At 39.5% G+C, this 22230-nt stretch overlaps 1 protein-coding gene across 1 annotated transcript in view; it reads right to left on the bottom strand.

Annotated features, from left to right (window-relative positions):
- TXNL4A (thioredoxin like 4A) overlaps positions 1-22230 on the bottom strand; it is a 37367-nt gene that overhangs the window by 7726 nt on the left and 7411 nt on the right. The window contains exon 3 of the mRNA XM_053714831.1: positions 14021-14124. Coding sequence (XP_053570806.1) covers positions 14021-14124 — 104 coding nt within the window. The remainder of the gene's footprint in view (positions 1-14020; positions 14125-22230) is intronic.

Genomic DNA, 22230 nt, shown 5'->3' with positions numbered 1-22230 from the left:
CTCAGTAATGTAAACGATTCTACATTCCAGCAAAAACGTTTAACATGACAATATTTATTAAAAGGATTAGTGACCTTTAACAGAGTAGTTCCGGTGAAAAAACCATTCCCAGAATACTGAAGTGTATACATACATGTCATTATAACGGTATAGCAGGATTTTTTCATCAATTCCATTCAGAAAATAAAAACTGCTACATACCTCAATGCAGATTCATCTGCCCGCTGTCCCCTGATCTGAAGCCTTTACCTCCCTCAGATGGCCGAGAACAGCAATATGATCTTAACTACTCCGGTTAAAATCATAGTAAAAAAACTCTGGTAGATTCTTCTTCAAACTCTGCCAGAGAAGTAATAACACGCTCCGGTGCTATTGTAAAATAACAAACTTTTGATTGAAGTCATAAAAACTAAGTATAATCACCATAGTCCTCTCACACATCCTATCTAGTCGTTGGGTGCAAGAGAATGACTGGGACTGACGTAGAGGGGAGGAGCTATATCAGCTCTGCTGGGTGAATCCTCTTGCATTTCCTGTTGGGGAGGAGTTATATCCCAGAAGTAATGATGACCCGTGGACTGATCGCACATAACAGAAGAAATTATGTTTTCTCTTGTTAAGTGTATTCAGTCCACGGGTCATCCATTACTTATGGGATACCAATACCAAAGCTAAAGTACACGGATGATGGGAGGGACAAGGCAGGAACTTTAAACGGACGGAACCACTGCCTGTAGAACCTTTCTCCCAAAAACAGCCTCCGAATAAGCAAAAGTGTCAAATTTGTAAAATTTTGAAAAAGTGTGAAGTGAAGACAAAGTTGCAGCCTTGCAAATCTGTTCAACAGAGGCCTCATTCTTAAAGGCCCAGGTGGAAGCCACAGCTCTAGTGGAATGAGCTGTAACTTTTTCAGGAGGCTGCTGTCCAGCAGTCTCATAGGCTAAGCGTATTATGCTACGAAGCCAAAAGGAAAGAGCGGTAGCCGAAGCTTTTTGACCTCTCCTCTGTCCAGAGTAAACGACAAACAGGGAAGAAGTTTGACGAAAATCTTTAGTTGCCTGCAAATAGAACTTCAGGGCACGGACTACGTCCAGATTATGCAAGAGTCGTTCCTTCTTTGAAGAAGGGTTAGGACACAGTGATGGAACAACAATCTCTTGATTGATATTCCTGTTAGAAACTACCTTAGGTAAGAACCCAGGTTTAGTACGCAGAACTACCTTGTCTGAATAGAAAATCAGATAAGGAGAATCACAATGTAAGGCAGATAACTCAGAGACTCTTCGAGCCGAGGAAATAGCCATCAAAAACAGAACTTTCCAAGATAACAGCTTAATATCAATGGAATGAAGGGGTTCAAACGGAACACCTTGAAGAACTTTAAGAACTAAGTTTAAACTCCACGGCGGAGCAACAGTCTTAAACACAGGCCTAATCCTAGCCAAAGCCTGAACGCCTGGAACTTCTGCCAGACGTTTGTGTAGAAGAATAGACAGAGCAGAAATCTGTCCCTTTAACGAACTAGCAGATAAGCCCTTTTCTAAACCCTATTGTAGAAAAGACAATATCCTAGGAATCCTAACCTTACTCCATGAGTAACTCTTGGATTCGCACCAGAATAAATATTTACGCCATATCTTATGGTAAATTTTTCTGGTAACAGGTTTCCGAGCCTGTATTAAGGTATCAATAACCGACTCCGAGAAGCCACACTTTGATAGAATCAAGCGTTCAATCTCCATGCAGTCAGTCTCAGAGAAATTAGATTTGGATGATTGAAAGGACCCTGAATTAGAAGGTCCTGCCTCAGAGGCAGAGACCATGGTGGACAGGACGACATGTCCACTAGGTCTGCATACCAGGTCCTGCGTGGCCACGCAGGCGCTATCAGAATCACCGATGCTCTTTCCTGTTTGATCCTGGCAATCAGTCGAGGAAGCATCGGGAATGGTGGAAACACATAAGCCATGTTGAAGACCCAAGGGGCTGTCAGAGCATCTATCAGCACCGCTCCCGGGTCCCTGGACCTGGATCCGTAACAAGGAAGCTTGGCGTTCTGGCGAGACGCCATGAGATCCAGATCTGGTTTGCCCCAACGATGAAAAGTCTGGTGACTTAGAAAATCCGCCTCCCAGTTCTCCACGCCTGGGATGTAGATCGCTGACAGATGGCAAGAGTGAGACTCTGCCCAGTGAATTATCTTTGAGACTTCCAACATTGCTAGGGAACTCCTGGTTCCCCCTTGATGGTTGATGTAAGCCACAGTCGTGATGTTGTCCGACTGAAATCTGATGAACCTCAGAGTTGCTAACTGAGGCCAAGCCAGAAGAGCATTGAGTATTGCTCTCAACTCCAGAATATTTATTGGGAGGAGTTTCTCCTCCTGAGTCCATAATCCCTGAGCCTTCAGGGAGTTCCAGACTGCGCCCCAACCTAGAAGGCTGGCATCTGTTGTTACAATCGTCCAATCTGGCCTGCGAAAGGTCATACCCTTGGACAGATGGCTTTCTCGTGTCCACCAGAGAAGAGAAACTCTGGTCTCTTGATCCAGATTTAGTAGGGGGGACAAATCTGAGTAATCCCCATTCCACTGACTTAGCATGCATAATTGCAGCGGTCTGAGATGCAGGCACGCAAATGGCACTATGTCCATTGCCGCTACCATTAAGCCGATTACTTCCATGCACTGAGCCACTGACGGGCGTGGAATGGAATGAAGGACACTGCAAGCATTTAGAAGTTTTGATAACCTGGACTCCGTCAGGTAAATTTTCATCTCTACAGAATCTATAAGAGTCCCTAGGAAGGAGACTCTTGTGAGTGGTGATAGAGAACTCTTTTCCACGTTCACCTTCCACCCATGCGACCTCAGAAATACCAGAACTATCTCTGTATGAGACTTGGCCCTTTGAAAGCTTGATGCCTGTATCAGGATGTCGTCTAGATACGGAGCCACCGCTATGCCTCGCGGTCTTAGAACCGCCAGAAGTGAGCCCAGAACCTTTGTAAAGATTCTCGGGGCCGTAGCCAACCCGAAGGGAAGAGCTACAAACTGGTAATGCCTGTCTAGAAAGGCAAATCTTAGGTACCGATAATGATCTTTGTGAATCGGTATATGAAGGTAGGCATCCTTTAAGTCTACCGTGGTCATGTATTGACCCTCTTGGATCATGGGTAGGATGGTTCGAATAGTTTCCATTTTGAATGATGGAACTCTTAGGAATTTGTTTAAGATTTTTAGGTCCAAGATTGGTCTGAAGGTTCCCTCTTTCTTGGGAACCACAAACAGATTCGAGTAAAACCCTTGCCCTTGTTCCGTCCGCGGAACTGGGTGGATCACCCCCAATACTAAGAGGTCTTGCACACAACGTAGAAATGCCTCTTTCTTTATTTGGTTTGCTGATAACCTTGAAAGATGAAATCTCCCTTGTGGAGGAGATGCTTTGAAGTCCAGAAGATATCCCTGAGATATGATCTCCAACGCCCAGGGATCCTGGACATCTCTTGCCCAAGTCTGGGCGAAGAGAGATAGTCTGCCCCCCACTAGATCCGTATAGGGGGCCCTCTCTTCATGCTGTCTTAGGGGCAGAAGGCGGCTTTCTGGCCTGCTTGCCCTTGTTCCAGGACTGGTTAGTTTTCCAGCCCTGTCTGTAACGAGCAACAGGTCCTTCCTGTTTTGGAACGGAGGAAGTTGATGCTGCTCCTGCCTTGAAATTACGAAAGGCACGAAAATTAGACTGTTTGGCCTTTGACTTGGCCCTGTCCTGAGGAAGAGTATGACCCTTACCCCCAGTAATGTCAGCAATAATTTCTTTCAAGCCGGGCCCGAATAAGGTCTGCCCTTTGAAAGGAATATTAAGCAATTTAGATTTAGAAGTCACGTCAGCTGACCAGGATTTAAGCCATAGCGCTCTGCGCGCCTGGATGGCGAATCCGGAGTTCTTAGCCGTTAGTTTGGTTAAATGTACAACGGCATCATAAACAAATGCATTAGCTAGCTTAAGTGCTTTAAGCTTGGCCATAATCTCATCCAATGGAGCTGTGCGAATGGCCTCTTCCAGAGACTCAAACCAGAATGCCGCAGCAGCAGTGACAGGCGCAATACATGCAAGGGGCTGTAAGATAAAACCTTGCTGAACTAACATTTTCTTAAGGTAACCTTCTAATTTTTTATTAATTGGATCTGAAAAAGCACAACTATCCTCCACCGGGATAGTGGTACGCTTAGCTAAAGTAGAAACTGCTCCCTCCACCTTAGGGACCGTCTGCCATAAGTCTTGTGTGGTGGCGTCTATCGGGAACATTTTTCTAAACATCGGAGGTGGGGAAAAAAAGGCACACCGGGTCTATCCCACTCCTTGCTAATAATTTCTGTAAGCCTTTTAGGTATAGGAAAACACCACACACCGGTACCGCAAAGTATCTATCCAACCTACATACTTTCTCTGGAATTGCAACCATGTTACAATCATTCAGAGCCGCTAATACCTCCCCTAGCAATACGCAGAGGTTCTCAAGCTTAAATTTAAAATTAGAAATCTCTGAATCCGGTCTCCCTGGATCAGATCCGTCACCCACAGAATGAAGCTCTCCGTCCTCATGTTCTGCAAATTGTGACGCAGTATCAGACATGGCTCTCACATCATCAGCGCGCTCTGTCCTTAACACAGAGCTATCGCGCTTGCCTCTTAATTCAGGCAATTTAGATAATACCTCTGTCATAACAGCAGCCATGTCTTGCAAAGTGATTTGTATGGGCCTCTCTGATGCACTTGGCGCCACAATATCACGCGCCCCCTGAGCGGGAGGCGAAGGTACTGACACGTGAGGAGAGTTAGTCGGCATAACTTCCCCCTCGTTGTCTGGTGATAATTTCTTTACAGATATAGATTGACTTTTATTCAAAGTGACATCAATACAATTAGTACACATTTCTGTGGGGCTCCACATTGGCCTTCAAACATAGTTAACAAGCAGATTCATCTGTGTCAGACATGTTTAAACAGACTCGCATTGAGACTAGCAAGCTTGGAAAAACCTTTCAAGTAAATTTACAAGCAATATAAAAAACGCTACTGAGCCTTTAAGAAGCACAAAAAAAAAAACGTCACAGTTGAAATAACAAAGAATCAAATCAGTTATAGCAACCAAATCTTCACAGTAAATGTATTAAGTTAGAAGAGTATTGCACCCACTAGCAAATGGATGATTAACCCCTTAATACCCAAAAACGGATAATCAAATTAACAATTAACTTTTTTATCACAGTCAAACACACTGTCATAGGTCTGCTGTGACTGATTACCTCCCTCAAAATGACTTTTGAAGACCCCTGAGCTCTCTAGAGACGTCCTGGATCAAGGAGGAAGGAGCAGGAAGACTGAAACTGAATTTTTACTGCGCAAAAGAGCTCTAAAATAGGCTCCTCCCACTCCTATTACAACAGTGGGAAACCTCAGTTAATCGTTTCTATATAGAAATAAACAACAGCCATGTGGAAAATTTCATGCCCCAAAAGATTTATCACCAAAGTACCTCACAAAAAACGAATAACATGCCAGTAAACGTTTTAAACATACACTTTAAAAGTTTGATAGTGTTATTAATAAGCCTGCTACCAGTCGCTTCTACTGCAGTTAAGGCTTATACAATACTTCGGTATTAACAGTATTTTCTTAGTCAATTCCATTCCTTAGAAAATTACTTATTGTACATACATTCATCAGCCTGATACCAGTCGCCGCTGCATTTAAGGCTGTACTTACATTACATCGGTATCAGCAGTATTTTCTTAGTCAATTCCATTCCTTAGAAAAATAATTTACTGCACATACTTCGTTTGCAGGATTCCCCGCATGCTATTCCCTTTCTGAAAGTTACCCCACTCCTCAGAATGTGCGAGAACAGCCAGTGGATCTTAGTTACTTCTGCTAAGATCATAGAAAACGCAGGCAGATTCTTCTTCTAAATACTGCCTGAGAACAAACAGCACACTCCGGTGCCATTTAAAATAACAAACTTTTGATTGAAGAAATAAACTAAGTATAAAAACACCACAGACCTCTCACAACGACCTATCTAGTTGAGTTGCAAGAGAATGACTGGATATGACATGTGAGGGGAGGAGCTATATAGCAGCTCTGCTTGGGTGATCCTCTTGCAACTTCCTGCTGGGAAGGAGATATAATCCCATAAGTAATGGATGACCCGTGGACTGAATACACTTAACAAGTGAAAGATATATATATTCAAAGCAATCCTTCATTGCTATGTTGTATCATTGTTATTATAACATTAATGGGTCAATTCAATTTGTTCTACATTGTGTTCAAGATCAAAGTTTGATATTTCGTGTTGATAAACTTCCTAATACTAAAGATTATTGAGGGACATTTAAAATACCAAATTAATTCCTTTGATAAGCTAATTGTTAGATGGAGATATAGGAGGTATAGGGAGAGTAGGAAAAAAATCCATATTCACATAAAGGCTCCCTTATTGGTAGTGATAACAATGGTAACACTTAATTACTATTAGTACAGTGTTTTTGACTGGAAGGGCAACATACATGGATGTCCTAAGCTACCATGTATCCTGAATTATATAGGAATATACAGGTATACTCTAGGCTAGTTCATTTTGTATATACAACATTGGTGGAGGGAATTTAAAAGGGATTTGAAACAAGGGGCATAATATCTAGGATTACTGTGTATATAGTGTCTTATCAAAAAGGATATAGGTGCAATAGTTTATCAAACCAAGCACCTAAAGTTTTATTCAAAACATGGCTTACTGCCCATCCTGCAGATGGATTAGCGTAATCAGATACTGGCAAAAGGTGGTACCAAAATTATTGCTAACTTGAGCATTTATCCTATCAATTTATAAGAACCATTATGTACATCACTGAGGGGGGGGGGGTAGGTGAACAGGCTCAGTTCCAGTGGTTGATAAAATCATATTCAGAGTTCAGACCCAATGCAACCTTGGTCTGGATTCTGAAAATCCAGTACATTTCCTGCCTGGACAAAACCTGAAACCTGTCCCCCCCCTCTGCCGAGCCTGGACTTTTTCAATGATCATCCATCTAAGGCTTGTACAGTCTTTATCATGTGTATTGACAAAATGGTTAACTAAAGGGGTGCTGCTTTTACCTACTCTAATAGTGGATAGATGTTCACGTATCCGTGAGCGCACCTCCCTTGTTGTTAACCCTATGAATTGTAGATTACAAACTGTACACCATAAGAGGTAGATGCAATAGGTAGATCTACAATTCACACAAGTAGTCACGTCAAAAGTTTCCCCTGTAATGCATGATTGAAAAGAGGAGCCAATCTGAACATGTTCACACGCTTTACATTGGGGGTTCCCACACCTATAGGTACCCCTATGTCTAAGCCAAGAGGACTGAGTGGACGGAGCAGGTTTCCTAAGCTGTGAAGGGGATAAGATACTCCCCACCGACTTATTCCTCCTATATGAAAACCTGCAACCTTCACTGACTGCATCCACTAGACCATCATCGGCTGCAAGCAATCTGAAGTGCCCCCGGATTATGTTACAACTTGTATGATATTGTTCTGAATAATCAGTAACAAATGTCAATTTGCGTTTAGAATTACTGTTGGATCTCTTGTTATCTGCCAGGAGGGAATCTCTTTTTATTCTATCCACTTCTGTCCTAGCTTTCTTAAGGACCTTATTACTGTAACCCCTATCCTTGAGTCTATCCTGCAGTGCTTCAGCATGGTGTTCATAATCTTCCGTTCACGTACAGTTTCTTTTAACGCAAATGAATTGTCCCTTTGCCACAGAATAAGGCACCTGCCTAGGATGACAGCTTTTCGCATGTAAGATACTATTGCCTGAAATAGGCTTTCTGTACACTTCTGATGTAATCTCACCTGACTGCCAGCCTCTGAGCTCAACATCCAAATAATGAATTTTTTGTTTGTTTGTTTCATGAGTGAAGCGCAGATTGAAATCATTCTGCCCCAGGTATTTCACAAATTCATCTACTGAATATCTCTCGCTGTCCCAAACAAACAACAAATCGTCTATGAAACAATGGTATGTCTTAATCGCAGGCCGTAAGGTGTTACTATCTGCATAGATGTGGGACCACTCCCACCAACCCATGTATAGGTTGGCATAAGTGGGGGCGAACTTAGCGCCCATAGCGGTCCCACATCTCTGCAGATAGTAATCACCCTCAAATTGAAAATAGTTATGTGTCAGTAGGAACTCTGTGACCTCCAACACAAATGCTCTGTAGGGCTCACTGTGTGTTTCATGAATTAGAAAGTAGTCAATGGCCTTCAAACCTAGATGATGGGGAATAGAAGAGTACAGTGCAGTAACATCCACGGTGAGCCACACAGAATCCCGTGTCCACTCTATTTGGTCAATCATGTTTAAAACATGTTTTGTACCCCTAATATAGCTAGGGAGGGCAATAACAAGTGGCTGCAGTAAGTCATCAAGCCACTCCGAAAGATGTTCTAGCATGGATCCTATTCAGCTAACTATAGGCCTACCCTGTACATTTTCTATAGTCTTATGCACCTTAGGCAGGTGGTGGAATATCGCAATGACAGGATGTTTAACATATAAATATTGACACGTATCATTGTCAATAAAACCTTCTTCCAAAGCCCCATCCAAAAGGTGCATAAGTTGTCTCTGAAACACATTAGTTGGGTCACCCCTAAGCTTTGTGTAACTGCTGGTATCTTCCAATTGCCTCAAGGCCTCAGCAATATAGCTTGACCTATTCAAGACGACCACGGAGCCCCCCTTATCCGCCTGCTTTATGACAATATTCATATTGTCACTCAGTGATCTCATGGCTTGTTGTTCATGTATGTTTAGGTTACTCTTAACAGGTTTCTTTGTGTGATTAAGTGTTCTTAAATCCGCCTCTACACTTCTATAGAAGGTTTCTATGATACAACATAGCAATGAAGGATTGCTTTGAATATATATATCTTTTTGAACCTTTTTGTATACATTTGGTCTTAGATATTTAATGTGCACACTATAAATTGTGAATGTGAATATAAGCAAAATCCTACTACTTTGTCAATAGACATAAATCTGTATACGCTGTTTCTTTAATACCCTAATTGATGCTTAGGATTTCCACCAATTAAATCCCAGAGGTGGGTTTTTAAATCTGAGTGTGTGTTTGGTGTTTTAGGACTATGAATACGGCGCAGGCCGAAACATGTTAGTCTATTTCTCTTGTCTATAGGGTACGCACCCTCCATGTTTTAAATATTTTTCAATAAAAATACTTTTTATTTAAATAACAGCAACTGACATTTCGATTTATTCTTTGAGCTGAATTTTTTGCCCAGGTCAGTTGCTGTTGCATTACTTAAGCTGCACTGCAGTCCGGATTTGCCTAAACCCTCTCTCTGGATAAAGATTCTACGGCTCCCCAAAGTTACAACACAAAAGCATTTGTAAAGCACTTGGAAGACATCGTTGGATATAACGTTTTGTTCCCATTTGTCAACATACAGTGGGATTTGCAAGGTAATCAGGAGGAACTTGCCGATTGGTCCGCTCTCCCTCAGGCCCCTTCCACTGTACATCTATTGAGTACCGCAAACAGACAGGAAGACCCGGAAGTGACATCACACGTGGGTGATACGGAAGACGCTGAATCCGCATGGTGTGGACGGACGAGGGTCCGGAACAGCGCATAGAAGAACCAAGGAGTTCAGGTCTGAGGTACTGGGGCACGGAGGGAGCGGAGGTACGCATAGTGTACATGGGCAATATAATTGATTACGGGCTACTCAATTGATTACTTACCTGACTTTGCCATATCTGTGGGACTTTCCTTGAGTGCCACTGGATAAATTGGCCATATTGGGACATATGTCGTAAACTGGGGATATGCTGAATACAGTAACACAGTAAATGATTAGCGTATCATGCAAAAGGAAAATACATGAACTGTAACGCTTACATATTTTTGATCTTTATCATTTCCAAGAGAGAGGGAGGCATAACATTGCAACTTTGATTACCACTGGGATTACAAAAAGAGTTTATATGTTTTTCCATATCTGGACTTTAATTTAAAGCAGTAAATTGTTCTTCTGTTTCATTAAACCGTCCTTTTCCTTTCTTGATATTCCACAAATCCTTCCAACAAGATCTTCACCACAGCTCCAGTAAAGTAGTAAAAGTAGTGTAGCTCAGAATACACAAATAAATTCTGTCATATGTTGCAACTTCACATCAACACGTTTCTCCCTATACAGGGCTTTCTGAAGATCTAATACCACTAACCAGTGCACCTGGATCCACTTATACTCTAAAGACCGCTGACCAAGTTTGCAGCGGGGCCGCTTTGAATTAAGACTGATACCTGTGCCATCCACACACTTCTCTAATAACAAGTACCCTGCGTGCTTTTAGGCACTTAAGAGCGGTTACTCTGTTGTGTGGAATTCGGCACCTACATTCTCTTTGATCCGGAGGACCGAAAGTGACCAACCCGGCCACGTCTGTAAGCTTTGATGGAGGCACTCGAGTTAAATACTGCCCGCAGTTGAGACTGTTACCTGGAGTTTACGAGGTAAAATTAGTACCTATCAGGATTTGCCTATTTGCACCTATTTAAGGTTTTATGACTGTTTAAGCTTTTATGTGGTGGCAACTTTTACCCCCTTTTTTATAAACGGAGACGTCCGTTTTTCGTATATATTATTAGATTCATAACACAGTTTGTTTTTTCCATATATTGCACCAGTATTAATAAATTGTGGCATAGCCATTTATTTTGCACTCATTTGTCTTTTTGCATTTATATACTTGAGTTTGTTAATCCACCTTTAGCTACAGAGCTCCTGCTGTCTTTTTATGTGTATAATTATTGCTTGACCTATGTGAGGGACTCTTAGGTTTAACAGGAGTTTGGTGGTTACACCCTGCGCTCACTTATATTTCTTTTTTGCTATAAGAAGTGTAACTATCAGAAATTCTCAATGGTGTTGGAGCTTCACGTTAAAGTTGTAAAACTGCCCTTACTTTCACTGAACACAAATTTGCTTAAAGGGACACTGAACCCAATTTTTTTTCTATTGTGATTCAGATAGAGCATGCAATTTTAAACCACTTTCTAATTTACTCCTATTATCAAATTCTTTTTATTCTCTTGGTATCTTTATTTGAAATACAAGAATGTAAGTTTAGATGCCGGCCCATTTTTGGTGAACACACTGTGTTGTTCTTGCTGATTGTTGGATAAATTCACCCACCAATAAACAAGTGCTTTCCATGGTTTTGAACCAAAAAATAGCTTAGCTGACTTCTTTTTTAAATAAAGCAAGAGAATGAAGAAAAATTGATAAGAGTAAATTAGAAAGTTGTTTAAAATGCATGCTCTATATGAATAATGAAAGAAAAAAATTTGGGTTCAGTGTCCCTTTAATGTTGAAAGTGCGTACTTCTAAGCTCATAGCATATACCTTAAAGATGGTAAAAAAGAAAACAGCGCCTCATTGTGCAAGTAGGTTTCGTATGCAAAATTCACAGTGATGGTGAAAACAAATGGAAATATACTCAGAAGAGTATTGGCACCCTTATTAAAAGTGGTGCGAATAGGCAGGCTGACGTTTTTGCAGCAGTCAGTACGCTGTGCCGGATGGCATCCGAGATCCTAGGTGAACGGCTGTGGGCTCTCCTCAGTAAATCGAATCCAAATCTTGAGTAGCTGTGCTGTCAGAAGAAACAGCGTACAGCTGCTCTTTGTGTGCAATCAATGCTGCAAGGTGGAAATAAGCAAACAATCCTCGGCAGAGCCAAATTCGATGGAAAACTCTGCTGGTAGTGAAATAAGCTTGGCAAGCTACAATAAAAAAGCCAAAAGATACAAGGCTTTATATAAAAAAGTAAAAACACTTTATTTGTGATGAGCTTTAACGCGTTTCTCGGCCACAAGCTCCTGGCCGTTTCATCAGAAAAGGTATCTTTTCTGATGAAACGGCCAGGAGCTTGTGGCCGAGAAACGCGTTAAAGCTCATCACAAATAAAGTGTTTTTACTTTTTTATATAAAGCCTTGTATCTTTTGGCTTTTTTATTGTAGCTTGCCAAGCTTATTTCACTACCAGCAGAGTTTTCCATCGAATTTGGCTCTGCCGAGGATTGTTTGCTTATTTCCACCTTGCAGCATTGATTGCACACAAAGAGCAGCTGTACGCTGTTTCTTCTGACAGCACAGCTACTCAAGATTTGGATTTGATTTACTGAGGAGAGCCCACAGCCGTTCACCTAGGATCTCGGATGCCATCCGGCACAGCGTACTGACTGCTGCAAAAACGTCAGCCTGCCTATTCGCACCACTTTTAATAAGGGTGCCAATACTCTTGTAAGTATATTTCCATTTGTTTTCACCGTCACTGTGAATTTTGCATACGAAACCTACTTGCACAATGAGGCGCTGTCTTCTTTTTTACCATTTCTAGATATTGGGTCCTGATCAGACACCGCCAAGACTAGCTGCCGTTTGCACTTTGAACACATTTTTTGCTTTCGAAGATTTTCACTGATTTGACAAAGATTTTCAGCATTTGATTCCAGATACACTTTCAACTTCAGTTTTCAACTTCTATCACCACTTCTGGGACTCTTATCACGATAAGCCTCTCCTTTTTTTTATATATTTTTTATATTTTAGAGCTTATATTACATATGTTTTATATATGTTTGTTTTGATTTGATTTTTGTTGTTCAATCATTGCTGTTTTAACAATTGGTTTTTTTTGGATACCCTGCACAAAGGTGCATTTACACATACACATTTCTTACAAATTTGGATTTTTATGCATAGGAGTCTTTTAAACATATTGCAAAGCAATTTACACTTTTTACCTTGGTTATTTCACCTAGAGGCACATCTCAAATAATTGCACTAACCTACACTGTATGAAGATTAATCAATTAATATGAGTTCATCTTGTGTCACTTTTTGATATCTGATTTTGTTAATATTATATTTTATTTATTTCATTCTATTTTTTACTTTCAGGCGCACGCTATTACCATTTTTTTATATTTGGTATTTTTTCTATACCTTAAAGAGACAAAGTACATCTGTGCGAGTATTGTAATATTGCATTGCATATAACAGTGTTTAACCCTTGCAAAAGTATTAACACACATAGTGCAAGTCAGCTCCAGAGCAGCAATGCACAACTGAAAGCTAGCTGAACATATCATCAGGTGAGCCAATGGCATGAGACAAATGTGTGTAGCCACCAATCTCCAGCCAGCTCCCATTAGTGCACTGCTGCTGATGTGCAACCAGCTTTTCAATAAAGGATACCAAGAGAATATAGTAAATTTCATAACAGAAGTGAATTTAAAGTGTTTTAAAACTACATATTCTATCTGGATCATGAAACCCAAAATGTGTCTTTCAAACGTCAGATAGAACGTATCATTTTACAACTTTTCAATTTACTTTGTTTTAATTTGCTTCATACTCTTGATATCATTTGCTAAAGAAGCACTAATGGGAGCTATGTGAACACATTTGGTAAGCCAGTGACAAGAGGCATGTATGGTCAGTCACCAATGAGCTGCTAGCTCCCAGTAGTGCTGCTCCTTAATTTTTAGTTTACTGTCCCTTTAATTTTGACTTTCATGTCCCTTTAATATAGCACTGTATTACATTATTTTAATACTCATAAAACTACAACAAGGAGATGCCAAAAGAAAAACACTAGGAATCTTTGCTCTATGCTGATATCTATATCTATATGTCAAATTAAAAGCTTAATTTAAATCTTACACAGATTCTGAGGCAAGAACTAATTGGTTGGCACTAAGACTCCGGTTTTGAGGGCACGTTGTATGAAGCAAAAGGCTGAATTTATGGAATCCGACAGTTTTCCTTGTTTTTAAAGCAACATCCTTGAACCCTAATCTTGACAGAAGCAGATTGAAGGTGCCTGCTGCTCCCCACTGGGTCTAAACATATGTAGTAACACTCACCTGAAAAAGAACATGACTGTACATGGATCATACAACTCATACATCTTGTTGAAATCTGGGACTTCTGTGATATCCACTAGATAAATAACAGCAAAGTTCTTTACCTTTGAAAGTACAGAATAATAAGAAAAAAAAGTTAACGAACATAAAAACAATTTAAACTCTATACACATCATGTAGAATAGTTTTAGCAATATATTCAGTATGTGTATTATAATCATTACATCTTGCCCCCTTTTTTCTTTTTAGCACCCCTCTAAGCTTGGGTGCCTACATACACTTAGCCACTGGAAATTTTCTAGGAGAAAGACAGCATAGACCAGAGTACACTCATAAGGTGCCTTTAACCCTGGACTATAAATCTACAGTGTAAAGTGCTCTGGTTACAGTGGAACGGTTTCTGATTGGCTGAACAAAACATAAAAAAAAATTGTGATGGCCAGTGGAGGCTAAGCATTCGAGAGGGTACTAAAAGATGGCTTTGAAACCAATAAAACTAAAAAGGGCGTGAGATGTAATAAATACTCCACCACTAATCAAGGATTCATTAAAGTGACAGTATAATATAAAACTGTTTTTCCCTTAATGTGTTTCAAATTACGTTTTTTTTAACCAGCTGCAGAGTATAAAATGTATGAGATTTGCTCTTTAAGGTTTATTTGTGTATATGAATTAGCTGGTTGTGAAGCCACAACCAAATAAAATGGGTTGAGCTTGTAGGTATAATCTGATCTCATTACTTTATCATATTGTGTACATATACATGCTTCTTTATCTTATATCTGTCCATAAACCAATCACCAATACTTAGAAAGAAGAACGGAAAATTAACATTTTTTTTTATTACCTTATCTCTTCTACAACTCACTGGGAGTGTAATTTATTCTACTGGCTGTGTTTACACAGCTTGGCCTTAAAGGGATATTCCAGCCAAAATTGAAAAGCATATGGGTGCATTGCGGTATTGAACAGAAGCAATTTTGTCATATACATGCATTAGCAAAAATGCTTCTAATAAAAGCTATAGCTGTTTCAAAAGAGTATTTAAGTATGCACCGTGCACCAGCATTTTAAACACAGCACTTGCTCAGAGAGCCTAAGGTTCTTGTACCATCTGGTAATGACTCAATTTGTTAATTGCTGACATGATACAAGCCCCAGTGATGATCTGAGCAGCTGCAGAATTTAAAATGTGGGTACAGTTACAATATCTAGCTATGCTTCACATGCACGTGCAGAGAAAAATACTAACACTAAAACAGGGATAACTTTTACTAGAATCATTTTTGCCAATACATGTATATTGCAAATATGTTTCTATTCAAAGATGTAATTAATCTATGTGCATTTAAATTTTGACTGAAATGTCCCTTTAACCCCTTAATGACCACAGCACTTTTCCATTTTCTGTCCGTTTGGGACCTAGGCTATTTTTACATTTTTGAGGTGTTTGTGTTTAGATGTAATTTTCCTCTTACTCGTTTACTGTACCCACACATATTATATACCGTTTTTCTCGCCATTAAATGGACTTTCTAAAGATACCATTATTTTCATCATATCTTATAATTACCTATAAAAAATTTTTTATAAAATATGAGGAAAAATGGAAAAAAAAAAAAAAAAAACACACTTTTTCTAACTTTGACCCCCAAAATCAGTTACATATCTACAACCACCAAAAAACACCCATGCAAAATAGTTTCTAAATTTTGTCCTGAGTTTAGAAATACCCAATGTTTAAAGGATTACTTTCTGTTATAATTTTTAAGCTAAAAAACTAACATATTAAAGTTAATAAACATTAATTAAAACCTAGAGTTAGGCAAGAGATGTTACCAGTGCTAAATTATACCTAATATACTAAGTGGGCAGAGAGTAGTATATTATAACTACCTGTTCGTTCAAATGGTAGTGCAGCTTGAAATGATTAAAGTGTACCCTTGTCACTTATAGGAATGTTAGCAAAAAAGAGAATAAATCATATAAATAGTTCAGCGCAACAAATACCATGTACAAATTGTGATTCTATTATAAGGCGTACCAGTAGTGATAAAGTCTTAGTATAAATTTACTTTTTGTTGGTTAAAATGCATACAAAGTCTTTTCTGTCTCCAATGTTAATGTGGAATAGAATCTACAGCATACACTATAAGAGATGTCTTCTTACCGGATTTACCCTCAATCATATGAGGTAATGAATGATCTTAAAGGTTAACTCAGGTAATTCTGGAACGTTGGTGATGTGTCGTCTGTGACAGTTTTCAACAGGATAGTATGGATACTCTGTTCTTGTGCGTGCCGCTTGTTGAATGGAAACTTCCAATGGATAGTTTCCTTATGTTGAGGAACTTGCTTGTGATCTCTCAGGAGTATGGTATTCCTCCGGTTCAGTAGTTTATAGAGGAAAAAAGAACAAACAAGACATAGCGTGATACTGTATAAAAAGTGTTAATTTATTACAGTGGTTCAAACGCTAAACACTTACATTAAAAAACCTCAATCCATGATGAGGTAAGCATTCACATATATAAAATAGTATAAGATGTAGATTGAACCAGGTCAATCTAAGGGTGCAGAGCTGGATACTAGATGACCTTATTGCCGGTGGGTTGTATCCGTTAATATACACACAGTCACTTATATTTGGTGATAGAGAATTGCAATGCACTTGCAATGACCAAATATTACAAATGTAAAATGAACCAGTATTGTGGAATCAAGGAGTCACTATTTTCCCTGTTGCACACTGTCAGGCTTTGTCTTATCTCAAGCTAGTATGTTGCCTGTTAGAGTGCGGGAGGCTTGGAGTGTGGCAAGCTAAAAATGAGCTGGACCGCTGGATATGATAAAACTGCACTGCTGCTATTTGAAAGACCTTACGCGTTTCGAAGTGTGTCCGTATGGTACTTCTTCGTCAGAGGTAATGTGGTTGTGCAGTTGGTCCGGTGTCTTATTTGTACCCGATAAAGGGGAGTAGTTTCACTACGTCATATGTGTACGTCAGTGCGTAGCGGTCCGCTAGTGCCAATCCTAAGCCATGTTAGAAACGTAACCATGGTAACGGTAAACGCTAAACATTGGATTTATCAGGACTTTTGGTACTGACTAAACGTAACTTCGATTTCCGTTACAACTTTATGTACTTAATACAATTTAGGTGTACTTTGATAATTTCAAATATTTACAAGAATCATGAGCGAAATTAACGATGAACTGGTAACTATCTTATGTTCTGAGCGTCTGAGGTAACTATGGTAACCCCTCTGTTGATTTTTAAAGCGATATTTGCTCTTTTAGTATTGAGAGCTAAGAGGTCAATACTAATAGTCGTAACTATAGTATGTATAAGTTAGTGCGCTCTAAGACGCTTTTCTCCCTACATAAAATGATTTTTTCTCTTTATTTTCCTTTGTTCCTTAAAAACGCTCAATATCCATGATAGGGAATAGACACTGAGGACAAACACTAAGTTTTCTAAATGGATTGTATGTGCTCTAATGAGCAGTCTCATTATGCTTCTGACACATGAGTGAAGTCGTTTCTATGGAAAATGAATGAAATAAATCAGTAAATAAAGGAGGATTGTTCCGTGACTAATGGTGCCCTAGTCGTTGGTACCAATTATAAAATTATTGATATTATCAACAGACTATTACCCCATTTGGTAAAGGTGTTGTGTCCTCTAAATATTTTCCTGACTATTTTTGGCTTGACTTTGGGCTACACGTTTGTATCTCCCTTTACTTGGAGTCTAAAGATTTAGATGTATAGTTTTCACTAGGGAAAAAATAAGTAAACAGGTATAAAAAGGGAAGGGGACTCTTGTCCCTACTCTTATGTATATATATTTCTTATGGAGATTAAAACCTGTAGCCATGAAAAAAAAAACAACAACAATAATGATGCATTTCCCTGGTAGTTTATCCTAAAAAATAAAATAAAAAGTGTGAAAGTAAGATGATTTTTAATTAGTTGATATTACTTTTCTGTATCAGTGAATTTTTGAATAGACAATTGTTTAAAAACTATTTGCCTATCTAAAGTGAAATATGTCTTATATATTTGTGCGCAAATAGTTTTTAAACAATTGTCTATTCAAAAATTCACTGATACAGAAAAGTAATATCAACTAATTAAAAATCATCTTACTTTCACACTTATTTTATTTTATTTTTTAGGATAAACTACCAGGGAAATGCATCATTATTGTTGTTTTTTTCATGGCTACAGGTTTTAATCTCCATAAGAAATATATATACATAAGAGTAGGGACAAGAGTCCCCTTCCCTTATTATACCGGTTTACTTATTTTTTCCCTGGTGAAAACTATACATCTAAATCTTTAGACTCCAAGTAAAGGGAGATACAAAAGTGTAGCCCAAAGTCAAGCCAAAAATAGTCAGGAAAATATTTAGAGGACACAACACCTTTACCAAATGGGGTAATAGTCTGTTGATAATATCAATAATTTTATAATTGGTACCAACGACTAGGGCACCATTAGTCACGGAACAATCCTCCTTTATTTACTGATTTATTTCATTCATTTTCCATAGAAACGACTTCACTCATGTGTCAGAAGCATAATGAGACTGCTCATTAGAGCACATACAATCCATTTAGAAAACTTAGGGAATAGACACTGAGGACAAACACTATCATAGATATTGAGCGTTTTTAAGGAACAAAGGAAAATAAAGAGAAAAAATCATTTTATTTTATGTAGGGAGAAAAGCGTCTTAGAGCGCACTAACTTATACATACTATAGTTACGACTATTAGTATTGAAATCTTAGCTCTCAATACTAAAAGAGCAAATATCGCTTTAAAAATCAACAGAGGGGTTACCATAGTTACCGCAGATGCCCAGAACATAAGATCGTTACCAGTTCATCGTTAATTTCAAATATTTACAAGAATCATGAGCGAAATTATCAAAGTACACCTAAATTGTATTAAGTACATAAAGTTGTAACGGAAATCGAAGTTACGTTTAGTCAGTACCAAAAGTCCCGATAAATCCAATGTTTAGCGTTTACCGTTACCATGGTTACGTTTCTAACATGGCTTAGGATTGGCACTAGCGGACCACTATGCACTGACGTACACGTATGACGAAGCGAAACTACTCCCCTTCATCGGGTACAAATAAGACACCGGACCAACTGCACAACCACATTACCTCTGACGAAGAAGTACCATACGGACACACTTCGAAACGCGTAAGGTCTTTCAAATAGCAGCAGTGCAGTTTTATCATATCCAGCGGTCCAGCTCATTTTTAGCTTGCCACACTCCAAGCCTCCGCACTCTAACAGGCAACATACTAGCTTGAGATAAGACAAAGCCTGACAGTGTGCAACAGGGAAAATAGTGACTCCTTGATTCCACAATACTGGTTCATTTTACATTTGTAATATTTGGTCATTGCAAGTGCATTGCAATTCTCTATCACCAAATATAAGTGACTGTGTGTATATTAACGGATACAACCCACCGGCAATAAGGTCATCTAGTATCCAGCTCTGCACCCTTAGATTGACCTGGTTCAATCTACATCTTATACTATTTTATATATGTGAATGCTTACCTCATCATGGATTGAGGTTTTTTAATGTAAGTGTTTAGCGTTTGAACCACTGTAATAAATTAACACTTTTTATACAGTATCACGCTATGTCTTGTTTGTTCTTTTTTCCTCTATAAACTACTGAACCGGAGGAATACCATACTCCTGAGAGATCACAAGCAAGTTCCTCAACATAAGGAAAATATCCATTGGAAGTTTCCATTCAACAAGCGGCACGCACAAGAACAGAGTATCCATACTATCCTGTTGAAAACACTGGAGACAGAAAAGACTTTGGGGCCCATTTATCAAAGGGCTTGCGGACCTGATCCGACACTGCGGATCAGGTCCGCAAGACCTCGCTAAATGCGGAGAGCAATACGCTCTCCACATTTAACATTGCACCAGCAGCTCACAAGAGCTGCTGGTGCAACGCCGCCCCCTGCTGACTTGCGGCCAATCGGCCGCCAGCAGGGAGCTGTCAATCAACCCGATCGTATTCGATCGGGTTGATTTCCGGCGGTTCCTGTCCGCCTGCTCAGAGCAGGCGGACAGGGTTATGAAGCAGCGGTCTTTAGACCGCTGCTTCATAACTTGTGTTTCTGGCGAGTCTGAAGACTCGCCAGAAACACGGCCCTTCAAGCTCCATACGGAGCTTGATAAATGGGCCTGACAGTATGCATTTTAACCAACAAAAAGTAAATTTATACTAAGACTTTATCACTACTGGTACGCCTTATAATAGAATCACAATTTGTACATGGTATTTGTTGCGCTGAACTATTTATATGATTTATTCTCTTTTTTGCTAACATTAATTAAAACCTACTGACCTATATTTTCTCCAAAACTAAGTTTCATAACGTTCTAAAAGTTATATCTTTTATTCGCCGATAATGTCACGTTATCCTGCCCACTATTTTCAGCACTGTGTGTTCAAAATACTTAAACCAATAACTTTGTGTTTAAAGCGCCATTTTGAAACCTAGGTATTGTAAACGGATTGGTACAGAGCAAAGGATACCCACGGAGTGGGTTTGGAAAACAATTACATTTGTAGACAAGATTTCTGATATACGGTAGAGATATGTTAATGAAATGCTATTGATAAAAAGCGTATTTGGGTTAGTTAGTTAGTAACAGGCATAGAAAATATTTACTTACAGTGGCCCTTTAAATGTTCTTTGCAAGTTATAGGGCCATAAATACAAGTAGCACTTTGCTATTTCCAAACCATTTTTTTTCAAAATTAGCGCTAGTTACATTGGAACACTGATATCTTTCAGGAATCCCTGAATATCCCTTGACATGTATATATATTTTTTTTTAGTAGACATCCCAAAGTATTGATCCAGGCCAATTTTGGTATATTTCATACCACCATTTCACCGCCAAATGCGATCAAATACAAAAAATTGTTCACTTTTTCACAAATTTTTTCACAAACTTTCGGTTTCTCACTGAAATGATTTACTAACAGCTTGTGCAATTAAGGCATAAATGGTTGTAAATTCTTCTCTGGGATCCCCTTTGTTCAGAAATAGCAGACATATATGGATTTGGCGTTGCTTTTTGGTAATTAGAAGGCCGCTAAATGCCGCTGCGCACCACACGTGTATTATGCCCAGCAGTGCAGGGGTTAATTAGGGAGCTTGTATGGTTAATTTTAGCTTTAGTGTAGTAGACAACCCAAAGTATTGATCTAGGCCCATTTTGGTATATTTCATGCCACCAATTTACCGCCAAATACGATCAAATTAAAAATAAAAAAAAAAACGTTAATTTTTTTTTACAATTTTAGGTTTCTCGCTGAAATTATTTACAAACAGCTAGTGCAATTATGGCACAAATGGTTGTAAATGCTTCTCTGGGATCCCCTTTGTTCAGAAATAGCAGACATATATGACTTTGGCGTTGCTTTCTGGTAATTAGGCCGCTAAATGCTGCTGCGCCTCACACGTGTATTATGTCTAGCAGTGAATGGGTTAATTAGGGAGCTTGCAGGGTTAATTTTAGCTTTAGTGTAGAGATCAGCCTCCCACCCGACACATCCCACTCCCTGATCCCTCCCAAACAGCTCTCTTCCCTCCCCCACCCCACAATTGTCCCTGCCAGTACTAAAATAAAAGTTTTGGGGGTTTTTTAAAGCATATTTACATGTTACTGTGTAGGATCCCCCCCCTTAGTCCCCAACCTCCCTGATCCCCCGCAAATCCGCTCTCTAACCCTCCCCCTCTGCTTTATTGGGGGCCATCTTGGGTACTGGCAGCTGTCTGCCAGTACCCAGTTTGCAAAAAAATATGGTTTTTTTTTATTTTTTGCCCGGTTTTTCTGTAGTGTAGCTTCCCCCTCCCCACAGACCAACCCCCACCACCTAACTTATGTGTTTTTTAAAATGATTTGTTTATTTTTTTACCATTATTTTTCATTTTCCTACACTTCTTTTCTGTAGTGTAGCAGTTCCCACCCGCTCCCTCCCCGTGCACGCGCCCGCCCCCCGGACATCCTCGCCCACCTCCAGATCAGAAGGGCCATCGATGGCCGCCACCCGCCTCCCACCCACCAACAAACAAACAGAGCCACCGATCTCCGGTGCAGAGAGGGCCATCCCGCAATAACCGGAAAGCAGCTGGAAGCG

Source organism: Bombina bombina, chromosome 5 (genome assembly GCF_027579735.1).
Source record: "Bombina bombina isolate aBomBom1 chromosome 5, aBomBom1.pri, whole genome shotgun sequence".
Lineage (NCBI taxonomy): Eukaryota > Metazoa > Chordata > Amphibia > Anura > Bombinatoridae > Bombina > Bombina bombina.
Note: the sequence above shows the minus strand (reverse complement) of the source record. Positions and strands in the feature narration are given on the sequence as shown.